At 38.0% G+C, this 13,473-nt stretch overlaps 1 protein-coding gene across 2 annotated transcripts; it reads right to left on the reverse strand.

The window, feature by feature from the left end:
* Positions 1 to 41: 41 nt before the first annotated feature.
* Positions 42 to 11,962, reverse strand: si:dkey-98f17.5 (uncharacterized protein LOC569123 homolog). Of its 2 annotated transcripts, none has more exons than XM_067521701.1 (12): positions 11,793 to 11,962; positions 9,541 to 9,652; positions 8,735 to 8,828; positions 8,042 to 8,096; positions 4,406 to 4,546; positions 4,159 to 4,319; positions 3,986 to 4,084; positions 3,453 to 3,598; positions 3,180 to 3,351; positions 2,757 to 2,869; positions 2,299 to 2,383; positions 42 to 1,930 (listed from the first exon to the last, which is right to left on the reverse strand). In XM_067521701.1, the coding sequence occupies exons 1-12, from the start codon at positions 11,902 to 11,904 to the stop codon at positions 1,877 to 1,879; spliced, it is 1,344 nt and encodes a 447-aa protein (XP_067377802.1). In that variant the 5' UTR covers positions 11,905 to 11,962; the 3' UTR covers positions 42 to 1,876. The 2 variants fall into 2 exon arrangements, with proteins under 2 accessions (XP_067377802.1, XP_067377801.1); XM_067521700.1 differs by having other exon boundaries at positions 2,299 to 2,386; positions 11,793 to 11,961.
* Between the last annotated feature and the right edge of the window lie 1,511 nt (positions 11,963 to 13,473).

Raw genomic sequence — 13,473 nt, forward strand, 5'->3', positions numbered from 1 at the left:
TTAAAAACAAGTGAAACAGTAAATAGTCAGTGCAGTAGAAGTAAGTATAAAATGTTTAATGTATTTCAAGGAAGTGACAGAGCTTAGTTTGGTGGTTTCATTCTTTCAGTCGGGTTAACTTTAAAATATTTCTGCATTTCCAAAATGTTTTCCAAAATAGACGAGTTCCCACACAAATTTCACAAATGTATACATGAAACATCTCATAAAACATTGATCATTCAACAATGAGTATAACTGGGTAGCATCTAACACACACAATACAAAGAGACATCGTTTACAATTATATTGCAAACAGCCCGTTTAGGTTTTCTACAAAATTTAGAGTAAAAAGTAGGGATGCAACAATCTAACTCCCTACACTGGTTCTGACACTTCATCTTTTGCTCTCTAGATACCTTTTAACCATCTAAGTGTTCTTGTTGTGACATCTGTGACACCGAGACCATTTATCTAAGGTAGCATGAGGGCAGTGACTGCAGTGGTACCAGATACCAGCGGAATAATGTATAGTGATATTATATTGTGGATTGATTAAGCATTGCCTAATTATGTCATTTAAAAAGTCAGTCACCAGCCCTGACATTGATCTAGAGTAGAGAATCAGATGGGTGCATCCCTATTGAGAAGCACCTGTTGAGAATAATAAATATATCTTCCAACATCAGAGTGAAGCTTTACATGGTGTTTTAACCCTGCAACAGGGTAAATGGATCTATGGACAATATAAAGGAGTTACGGTTCATTAACACAGCTGGGAGACACACATTTGTGCAGTGACTTTAATTCTTGCTGGGTTATTACAGTTTTTCTCAACTGCTAAGATGCGTTTAACAAAACTGCTATCCACTTGATCTTCATCATCACCTTCTAAGCACTAAAAATCTCCAAATGTTTTAACACCACCATTAGCTTTACACAGTTTTTACATCCTTTTTCAAAACCGTTAACATACATTTCAAGTGTTTTTCAAAATGTATATTACTGTCCTATTATTATATTACCTACTTGTATTCACTGTGTAAAAAAAGAAAAACACATTTACAGCTGATAGAAATGACTTGCAAAATTCTGAATCAGGTGTGCAACCTGCACACAATTCTTAAATCAGCAAATCAGCTCTAACTCCTCTATAAAAGATACCAAAATGTGTTGTTTTGAACAGTGAGCTTCTGTTTTGGCCTGTGTGTTAACTTTTTTGAAAATGCAACTTCAGACTGGACACAAGTGTGTATGCATATGAGGAAAAACTGTAAAAGTACTTCTTAATCAGAGTCATTAGTCGTGACTGAGGTTTATGTAAAAACTACATGACAGGAATAAATACACAACACAACTAAATGAATGTGGGAGAGATTCTGTGAAGTAGGGAGCAAAGTTGCAGCCTAAACTCATATTGACTGCACTAAATAAAAATTCAACAAATGCCTGACTATAATGCCCGAGTATTATCACAGCAAAGGTTATTGTATTGCAAAAAGAGTATTGTATTGCAAAAAAACACATTCTTGTCATATTTAAACACAATAAGGCAGACTTCATGAGAGTGCAGTGAGATCTGGGGACCATGACTACATAGGGACTTCAAAAATAATTTTTGCCTGTTACTCAAGTTATTCAATAAGAAATTACGAAAAAGTCCATTTGTAAACACTTTACTATACCAAATGTAAATATTCACATTATTGTTTGCAATTTGTTCTATAAAATAACTACAAATCACAGCTTCCCTAGTAATTAATAATAAGGCACTTCTGAGATATTAACTCTTGAGATGATTCAGATGTTGGCAGTGGTCTCTGTTCTTGATTATGGTGGATGATTTAAAAAGTCCCTTTGATTTTACTGAAAGATTTGTACTTCATCCTACCTGGGATCAGAGGTCATATTCTGCTGCACACTGCTGGAGGTACCATTCATACAATTTAGCCTGTGGAGCACAATCAGCTGTGTGAGTCTGACAAAACTTTACAAATAAAATTTGACAAAAACATTTAATTTGAAATGACATTGATATTTTTTGATGGCCACTTGTGAGCCACAAACCAAGCTAAATCTAAACTAACTTTTTTTTTAAGACCTTGTAAAGTTACTTTGCCAAAAGCAAATAGCTGAACAATGCTAAAAGTCACAATTGAAGGGAAGATATTTCTCTGTGTGTTGCTACTGATGATAAATTACGCATACAGTAGCAATTGAACTACTTGTTAATTTAAAAAAAATTTATTCCTCCAGCTTTAATGTTTCCACACTCCAAAGAAAAACAACTCCGAAGACCTGACATTATGGCAGACAAACCTTCTTGGTTTTGATGATATCTCGGATATAATCACTGTACTCAGCCAATGTCCCCTTCTCTTTCTTCATCAGAGTTTTATTCCTTCTGCTGTCAGTGAAAAAACAAATTTAACTCATGAGTTTATACAAATGTAAGATTGTATGTACTTTAAACATTTCTCTCTGGCTTTTGGTTAATTATGTTAAATATTAATGTGTTTATTTTAAGGGATCTGGTTCCAATATAGACTAAATGAGCAGCTTAGTTATTTTCATTATTGATTAATGACCATTCATTTAATTTATGATTTGTTTGGTAACATTTCTTAAACTTCTGTAAACAGTACCCATCAGAAAATCCTAAACTCCGAGATAAATCTTTTGTTTTGGCCAATCATCAGTCGAAAAACCCAGATTATATCCAGAACAAGTCCAAAACATCCAAATAAGTGCTGTTGACCATGACTTGTTGCACTTACCCTGAAAAATGTTTTGCTAGAAAAAGCAGGAGGTAGCAAAAAGCACCAAAAATGATCACAAACACTACTTGTCCGTCTTCTGGTATCCAGTCCCATAAAAACATCACTATTCCCTGAGAGACAGGTTAAATAGACAGACAGAGTTAGAAAGAAATATAAACTTTAAGTAAAAACTACTGAATAAAATATTATTTAATTGCATATATGTCACATCAACTGTTACTTCCCTCATCACTATCTGAGAATTGAATCGTGTCAACTGAACTATTTTCTTCTCGGTTAGAAATGTTTCACTACAAACCAAACAACGGTTGGTTCAATCCTTTAATAACCAAACTTGGATGAATGAGAATCTTCACCAACAACATGCCTCTGTAAAAAATACACTGTAAAAATATCCCCTTCATGACTCTCGGAACTTACTGTGCACACAGTGAGAGCTTGAGCTGGTCCTTCACCAAAAAGCTCATCCAGCTGCTCTTTGGAGAAAGTGTTCACTATGAAACTGAGGATGAAGAGGGCGGGAAGGAAAACACCCAGAGCCCCACACAAGAATGAGTAAAGACGAACGCTTCTGTTGTAAGTCACATCAGCCCTGTATGTACACATAGAGATCCAGCTGTTGTTGTGCATCACAGTAAATTACCTTTAACAATAACTCAGACACAGTTACACACATGTGCAGTATATTCAAACCTGTCCTGCTCTAGTCTGCTGCTAATGGTGGAACAAATAAGGTCACAGTCTTTCTCCAGCTGATCCAACGTCTTCTGAACTGCCTGGTTGATAGTCTTCTCAATGGTTTGACAAACTCCATCAATCTGGTTCACACACCTGCTTGACTAAACAAGAAACGGCTCACTGCATTGGAATTACTGTACAAACATCTTGAGCACTTCAGAAAGGGAGGGCCTGGAAACTTCCATGGCAAATCCTGAGGGAATTTTGACTGACAGCTATGTGCACTTAGCAGGAAGTAAAGCTGCATTGCTCAGCAAAAACAAACTGGAGGTCAGGAGTGAAGCACAAATCCACTAGGAAGAGCAGAGCTTTTTGGTTGTAGATGGTGCAGCGATAACTCAGGACTAGGGCTGCCAATGCCAAAGGTAGCTGAACCAAAGCCATGGTTTACCATGCCATGCCTTTTTTGCATCCAAGCATCTCAGTGTTATTTTTTAATTAGACTGCAAAACTGAAGATTAAATCTAAAACCAAAACCTTCATTTTACCTTCTGTGGATTGGGGATGTAGATTGTTGGCATCTCAAAACCACATTTGTTGAGCCCTGGACGGCGACAAAGTTCCTGCACTATCTGCATCATCACCCTCTGCCAAATAAACAATAAATAAATAGAAACATAGCGTCAGCAAGAACAGTGCAATAATCTATAAGTGATCTTACCTGTCTGTCGGTTTCCTTGCCAGCTTCATCTGCTTTGCTGAGGTAGAACAACAGCTTGTCTCCACATTTCTCACTTAGCTTCTCCACAATGTTTAGTGTGCGCTTGCACAGGGCTTGGCCCATGGGGTCAAAGAACACAAATATCAGGTCAGCCTGTTCCCCTGTACAGACACAAATACCAGTCCTTAGAGAAAGACAACAGCTTTGTGCGATAGCACTCGAGTAATAAATAACCGGAAAGACATACCTAACCAGATGATAGCGCTATTGACATCAAATGGATAGATCATGTCCCCGTCCACCAAACCGGGAGTGTCCACAAATGTCACCAGGCTGAACTTCTTCTGCTTGGAGGTTGAGATCTCGGCCGACAGGTAGTCCGTAACACCTAGAATATACAGATGTTGTGTGTGCACAGTTGCTTCTTTCAGGATAATTTCATAGATGATAAACAAAAAGTAGTGTGCCTACAGGAGGCAGTTACCATTACATGCCAATGGACGCTGCAGTGCGGTCAATACTTAAGACCTGAGGGAGGCCAATGACATTAAAAGATGGAGCACATTTTCTGCGCATACACCTCTGCAGAAATGGTGCATTTGTAATCAAACTGCAACAATAGCTGTGATGAAGATACGTTTGTTGGCTCTGGACCTGCATTAATACAATTCTGAGTACGTCTAATTTGTAATAATTCCCATGTGATTAACACCACTGACATGCAGATCCTCACAGATGCTTTAATTTAGAACTTCAAATTTAGTACATGAGAAAAATTGTTAGGTCTCAGTTTTCTCACCATCCCCTCTGTGGAGAGGTCTGTTGTCATGGTTACACACAACAGCTCTTCAACTGGCAGCTTTAGCGTGGGGCAAGGATCATAAAGCTAGCCAGTGAAGAACGACTGTGAGGCAACGCAATGTGAGCTCAAGATGCTCCGCAACTACCACCACACATTAGCCCCAATCCCACCTTCAAACCCCGGGGTTTGGAGAACCAGAACAAGATCACTATTGAGATATAGCCCCCATTACTCACAAAATGAACCCCACTCACTACCACATCCTCACACACACACACACAGGCCTGGGATAACACTGAGGCTGTTTCATAGGAAGAGGCAGGTGTTATCAGCCAGCACAAATCACAGCCTTGTGCTGCAGTGAGCAGGGCCACTGCTGCTATGCCACATTAGCATTCTCTTATGTATCTCTTCATCAGGATAATCACAGCCCTAATATATATTCCTCCAGTCTTCAAAGTGTAATTCCACAGCCAAGCAATATGCAACAAGACTCTATAAGTGAAGAGCAGATATCACCTACAACTCCATCCTTTTCTCCTGGTCTATCCTTATAGACATGCAGGATACACATGCATGCTTCATTGCATTTTAAAAAACAGCAATTATGTAAGTTAATCTAGAAATATGTGAATCATTTGGCCTTGAAACAGACATATCCATCCACCCTAATTGAAGAAAGTCATTTGAGGCTCCTCAGTGCTGAAAAGGAAACAGGAACAATGCTCGTTGATAGAAGTTGACTCAAGTCACTGTAACAGGGCAAAGACTACAAAAATGCTGCATCCACCAAAACTTAAATAAAATAGTTGATACAGAACTTGTGCCTTCTACTTATACCAGAAAACAAGTATAGAATATGGCAAACACTCTTGATTATCTAACTATAACCAATCATTTGACCTGTAAAGAAGACAGTTCATTCCCATGCAGCATGTGGTGTGGATTCTTAACATGTTGAGAGATAAAGAAAAAAAGAGAGAGGTACGGATCCTTTTTGTAAGTCTAAAAAAAGAAGTATCTCCACGCATTTCCCAAAGGAGACAAACTGTATAATCAGCAGCTGCACCCACAACATATGGTGCTTTTCTGATGAGTCATCCTCAGTCGCTCTGACAGGTGAAACAAATGCCTGATATAGCGCTTTTCCATAGGTGGTGATCAAGCTCAGATAAAAAGGCTCCTTGTATTCCAGCAGCAGATCGTTGATGTTGTGAGTCTCGGGCCTGCAGAGTGGAGCTGTTGCTGCTGAGGTCTGGGCTGTGCCGTCTCTAATGGCTGTGACATTTCTTAGCAGCTCCTCCTGACTTCACTGCACCGCTTTCGATGGGGCGTGTGACTCACACGCCATACCGTGAGCGCTCTGGTCTGCACCCAGTGAACCCTTACTCTCTACACACTCACTGTAATGCACATACACATACATTACTGCCCCTCCTCTCTCCATACAGATGCTCCCACTCAGACAGCAGGCACACCCAGAGTCTCTGTATGACCACCACAACATCCAGAGGCTTCAGACCACTGATGACAAACAGAGGGCTGAAACTAGCCATCTTAAAAAATATATCATAAACATAAATATATATTTTTGTCTCATATATATGAAGAAACAAATGGCACAAATGTGCTAAAAGGATAACAGGAGCCGGATTTGTTTGATAAGGTTAGACTCAGTTTGGAGCCATCAAGGTGAAGCGCCTAAACTTAACCTCAAACACAATCAGTGGCCTGATCTGTGATAGGCGGAAAGATGTAAATAAACTTATGGTTGCACATCATGGTGGGGGATTCTTCCCCAATGACTTGATATAATATAATACGTTTACCAAAAGTATGACTACTGAATCATACTCAATCGTATTGCTTATTTATTGTTTGTTAGTTTCAGCCATTTATAATAATAATATCATATTTCTCATCATATCTCTTACTTAGAACATACAACATATGGTTCAGTTTAATTCCAAATAATCAAAAAAAAAAAAAAAAAAAAAAAAAAAACTGTGCTACATAAAAATACCACATAACGGGTAATATCACCTTAAAGCCGCAAGATATGGCTATTAAAATTGTAAATATGCTCAAAAACATTAAATGTGCAGGTGATGTGCTCTTTAAACAGCTGGGCAGCAGTGCAGACATATCCCTTTCTAAAGGTTTTTGACAGAAGCTCACCATTTACAGCCAAAGTCAGTCATGGGTAGGTGCTCATGGCTGTCAATGTGCTTCAGGTCTAATGCTTTTCTATAATTCTACATAGCGACTATCATTTGGGTGTCCGTCCAGAATCTCTCAGAACAATGGACGTTAGGATCGTCACATCCAGAACCACATTACTGGCCTATGGTTCAAAGATGCCATGCAGAACAATAATCCAGACAGCAATCTGCCAAAAAGTCACTTCACCTACTATTCCCCAACCTATTATAATGTACACATTGATATAAATATAAATTAACTAGCTAAATGAATTTGTTTCATTTAAAATAACAATAAACCTAGTCTTCACATCTAAGCTGACTCTGGGATGTAAACGTGGGTGTTTCCTAAAGGAAATATGTGTGGACCACATAGCAAAGCACTACACTAACCCTCAAAGGAACCAATGTCTGTCTTATGATTACATTAATTGCCTGTTCGCTATTCCTTTAGTGCTGTTGTACTAATGCTGGATCTCCCTGCCGTTGCAGCAAATTTTAACTCCTTCCTCTCTTTTTACTCTCACCATTTGATGTTTTCCCTATGATGCCAAAAGAAGTAACACAAAAATTAACAGAAATCATATCCTTTTCTTCATTGTAAATACTACAGATGAGTTCAGATTAAGTTGGTGTTTTTAATAAATTAAGGACCTTGTGATGTGCATTAAGACTGCAGTGCTGAATTTAGCTTTGCAACTGTTGTTTCAATATTAAAAAACAGAAAGATGCCATGGCAGAGGTTAAAGTAAGTTGTTTCACAAGGAATACAAACTGTTTTTGTCTGATTATTCATTTTAAGCACAACCACTGCACATCATAAACATAGTGCAGTTTTGAGCAATCCATTGAGCTTTTAAAACAAGAAGAAAAGACTTACCTTTGAACTGACGAAGTGGCCGAAAGTGTGGGTAAAGGTGCATTGTTGCATTTCCCTTTGAAAGAGTTAAAGAGAAAATAAGACAAACAACCTCATAATACAAATGTTAATTTGTTTTTTCTTAAGATCCCACTGCTTGACAATACTTTGCACCCAGTCCAACACCATCTGCTGCACTGTAGCTCAGTTTGCCTGTTTTATACTTTTCCTGTGCACTAGAAAAACCTTGCACTCTTTAGTCCTGCACTGCAAATGTATTCATTCATCTCCATCACCTTCAAAGCAGGATATGAACAGAGAGGGAGAGACAGGTGTCTTCTGAAACGGTTCTTATGCTGTGTGCGTATGTACACAAAAAAAATCACTTCACTGGAGTGGCACATAGAAAGAAGAAATCACCATTAACTGAGGGACTGATTCCATACATGCTCACATTAAACACACTGCTTCATAAACCTTTATGACTGACCACACCCATAAACCCAAGCATCAATGCCTGAATAACACTGATAAGATTGATTAAACGCATTTAAATGTGGAACGCAACAGAATGGTGGTTGGAAAAGGTATTTGTTAATGTTTTTAATGCTTTTAATGCATTAGTTTGTATATCTGTTATAGGGATTGCATCAGCTATCATACGCACTGAATACCAAGTAAAAATAACTTTGGAAATGTTGGCTAGTCTCTTACCGTCAGCGATTCTCTTTTGCGACCACTTGTAATGAACGTAAACCCCTGGGTTTCAATGGCGACACCCGTTTTCTGTATGTGCTCTTCAACATACCTTAAATGGAAGTAAATGGCATCAGAAATGTTGCACTAAAATCATACAAAGCAGGGAAAAGCTGTTTATTCTTTGACCAAGCTTTTTTATTTTTAATCTCTCACCTAAACATTGTATTGATCATCCAATACTCTAGCCTGGTGCCTGAATAAAAAATCTGTTTCTGTGTTAGAATTGTGGCTAAAGATAAGATGTGGACGTGTGAACACTGGTGTTAAAAAAATGCCTCAAAAGGAGTGAAAGCAAGACAAAAAGAAAACCTTGTCAAACAGTAGAAGCCAATACTTTACACTATTAATAATAAATATTAAAGCTCTTAAGATTAACATCTGAAACATGTGCACATGTTGAGAGTAAAACAGACTGTTTGTTCTAATGCAGTTGCTGCAGATATTGATTTTTTTTAGTGACTCTTCTCAGAAACAATGCAGCTCTTGTGGTGCAAAATATACAGAGTTTAACTTGTATTGCTATTTACGTTTACCTGCTGCCTTCAAGCTGCTGTAGAGAGCCTGCACGTCAACATTTTTTATTCTACAAGACCAAGAAGGTTTTGAAAATCCACTTTGCCTAAGGCAAAACTGCTGAACTTCATATAAACCACAAAGCACTTTAAAAGAGTCATGTGTCTTATGGCCAACCTCTCTTTCACACATGTAGCAGAGCATGTGATGGTCAGGGTGCCTGGCACAGCTGAGTGTTGGTAAATTACCAATTAATGAAGGAGCTCTTCCCTGCAGAGTGGTTACCCATGATCATCACTATGATCTTCTTTCTGGGAGGCAGGAGGTGAACTCCAAGGCTGCTGGCAATCTTCACCAGGCCTGAAAACATACAAATATCCGTGCACAAATTTTTAAATTGTCCCATCAACATGTGAATTTTGATTTAATTCAGTTCATTTATATAGTTTTAAATCACAATGAACTCATCTCAAGGCACCACCTATTTCCAATCAAATCTGTCTAGCAGTGCCAAGTAAATATATGGGATCAAACTGAGTTTTCTTTAAAACTAACAAGGGCTAAAATGATACATCAATAACTGTGGTGTAGTCAGTTTTTTCCCCAATACTTTTCTTATTTTTTGACTGACAAAGTCCAAACCACATTTATTGACATCTAAGCCTCGCCCCACTATATAATCACAACCTTTAGATTTTGAATACATTACATGCACAACCTTCAGAATTCTGATGAATAGTACACAACATGGCCCAGTGACCTGTTAAACCTTATTTTTAGTCAATAGCTGTGTAATAAAGACAGAGATCCGCTAGATAGATCCGGTCACTTTTGAGTTTTTGATTTTGATGTATTATAAATAGAGGCTATATTAGCAAATGAAAACAAACTGGCTAGACTGAGAAAGAGTTAATCATATAATAAAATGTAATGGTGACAAACTTTTAATCAAAAACTAGAGGTTGTCCATGCAGCGGGAGGAGGCCCAGATGTCAATAAAAGTGTTCTTAAGTATGTCCGACAAAGCTTGGGGAAGCGATTGGAATAAAAATCTGTAACACCTTATAAGTACATATTGCATGTTTTTATCCCAAATAATAGGACATGTGGACATACTGAGTGCACTCAGATAAGTTTAAAGTTGATCTGAAATATCTAGAAAACAACAATTACATTGAATCTCAAGAGTGAACTTTTTAGATGGGATCTATGTCTTTATTACACAGCTATTGTCTAAAAATAGGGCCACTGGACCATGTTGTGTGCTATTCATCAGAAATCTGAAAGTTGCGCATGTAAGTAGAAGACTCTTATGAAAAAAAACGGTTGGTTTGACATATTGCAGACAAAAAGTGTCAAAACTATTAAGGAAAAACAGGCTATAATAGTTTATTTGACCACAATCCATGTTTTTTATTCAAAATCTAAGGTTGTGATAATATAGTGGGACGAGGCTTAAATGTCAATAAAAGTTGTTTGGACTTTGTTAGTCAAAAAATAAGGAAAGTATTGGGGAAAAAAACGCTATAACACCTTATTAGTCCATGTATCATGATTTTATTCCAAAACCAAATCATCTGTATGAAATGAGTAGAGTCAAATGATTATGTAGTTGGTTTGAAATATTTAGGAAACAACACAATGAAAGTGGGAAATGAGAAAAACATTTTTTAAACATTTTGGCCAGCTGCATGCACCTTGAAGATGGTCCCTAACTTCAGTCTGTCATTTCCCTGTCACCCATCGGCTGACGCAAAGCTTTTCAAATAACTACACTTCAAACACGGATTGTGGGGTAAAAAAAAACACTTGTGCCTAATCAGAAACATTTTGTACATAATGAACAACAAATCTGGTGGAGATTAGGTTTTTCACTTTAAATTTATAAAAGATGAACTTCGCCAAATGTCTGGATTTCCAACGTTAAACTGTCTACACCACAGTACGTCACTAACTGCGCTGGTGGGGAGGAATAACACCCATATCTATTTTGACCATTTGTATTAAGCCAAAATTGTGAAGTCATCTAAAGGTGAGGCTTTAATGAGCTGAGTATTCTTTTAACACACTAAGTAACTGCTATGAAACTAAGGCTTACTTGTTAACACCAACCCAGACTGATCAGAGTAGACATGCTGTTTTAATTCACTTACATTATCTTTAAAACTGAAACTAAAGTAACACATGGGACCTGACTTGCTTGCGGCTGTAAACAGGTACAAACAGTCACTTACAGGCGGTGCCCTGATCCGGGGCTGCAGAGGACCCACAGCAGTGGTCGGTGTCGTCTGACTGACACGGACAGACAGCTGCTGCCGCTCTTTGCCGCCTAATATAACATTACATGCTAAAACAATAAGCAGCATTTCACTTTTACCTACAAACTTCAGCCTGACTCCCAGCTACCACTGTAGGTTACATAAGATCCCCACTATGCCCGCTTGTTTCTACCTATGCTGCAAACGCTGACTCTTGTCAATTCTCGTTACTGATTATTTACCATTTTCACTGTCGGCATACAAACTGTGACATTCTTTCAGTATCCTCTCGCTCGGTGTGGTGATCGCAGACTCCAGGGGGTTTGCCACAGACCGAGGCTTCCTGCCCGACATTATAGACGCAGCCACTGGCAGCCGCCTCTCTGCTGTTTCCTAAAACACCGGGGGACGGGTTTTAGGGTTGCACGGAGACTCTTGTGAAGCGCCCTCCTGCGGCACTACGTTGATTCGACACCGGTGACAGACTACATGGATCAAGCATGTATGATGAGAACAAGCTATTCATGGGGCAGTCACCTTACCAAGGTTTTCCTTAATCAAATGGTCTTGGACTCACATTAAATCTGCCAGAAACCTTTGAGCAGTTTAACTTTATAAATGTTAAGATCATATCTGCAATTTGTACCTACTTGTAAATTGAGGGATAACAATTTTAAAGTGCAGTAGGAAGTGCAGTAACTTTTTCCACATCCAATTCATTATTTTCCTCAAAATTCTACAAACAAAATAATAATAATATTATATGACATAAATAATAATAATGACAACTTAAAATAAGTTTGTTTAAAATCTTTGTAAATGTACTAAAAATAAACAATAAGAGAAAACCTCATGTACTAAAGTATTCACTACCTTTGCTTAATACTTTCTGAAGCACCTTACAGCCTCAAGTATTTTTGAGTATGATGCTACAAGCTTGGGACACTTACTTTTGGGTAGTGTCTCCCATTCTTTGTTGGAGTACCTCTCAAGCTCCATCAGTTGAGATGGGGAGCTTCGGTGCACAGCCATTTTCAGATGTTTTCAGAAATGTTCAATCTGGTTCAAGTCTGGGCTCTGGCTCGGCCACTCAAGGACATTGACAGAGTTGTCCCATAGCTACTCCTTTGTTATCTTGGCTGTGTGCTTAGGGTTGTTTTCATGTTGAAAGATGAACCTTCACCCCAGTCTGAGAAAAATAATGAATTTTAGCCATTTTAAGATGAAGCTGTAATATAACAAAAGGTGGAAAAGGTTCATTATTGTGAAAAGTATATAGAAATATTTACAGTATATATATATATATATATAAACCCATTTGAATGTTTTAAGTAACTGAAATATAACCAAATATAATTCAGTCTGGTAACATTTTTGTTGATCAAAATGGGTTTTGTTTGGGTCTAGGCTTCTATAGCTGCTACTGTGTGTGAACATGATACACTGCTACTTCTAAAACTAAACTGGATATTATTAAGAATAATTCAGTTCTGGAGTTGATTTTCACTTTGAGGCTCAAATGGCTGAATGGAGGCATGAGCTTTCAGCTGGATTAAAAGTTTTTGGCTGGTAAATAATTAAACTCTTCGGGTCATGTGTGCAGAAAAGCATGCCTCGTAAAGCTTAAGGATTTATATGTTTAGAGCAAATGCTGTTGAAAAATTGTGTGTTTGGTGGTGACTGAATAATGTTGAAGATGTTTTATAGAGTTTTTTGAGTAGAGTAATTTTGTAGTCATTTTACACTTTGAGCTCATTTGACAAACTGTGTTGCATATGATAAGGCCAATCGCCATACATAGGTGCTATCTAATGCTGCTGAACATACTATTTTAAGGCAGTTTTATAAATCTCACTGACTCTCCTTTAGTAGTCTACAGTGCCCATGGCCCAGGCGATTACACACAGCCTGTAGGCATGTGCA

The sequence above is a fragment of the Channa argus genome, chromosome 11 (genome assembly GCF_033026475.1).
Source record: "Channa argus isolate prfri chromosome 11, Channa argus male v1.0, whole genome shotgun sequence".
Classification (NCBI taxonomy): Eukaryota; Metazoa; Chordata; class Actinopteri; order Anabantiformes; family Channidae; genus Channa; species Channa argus.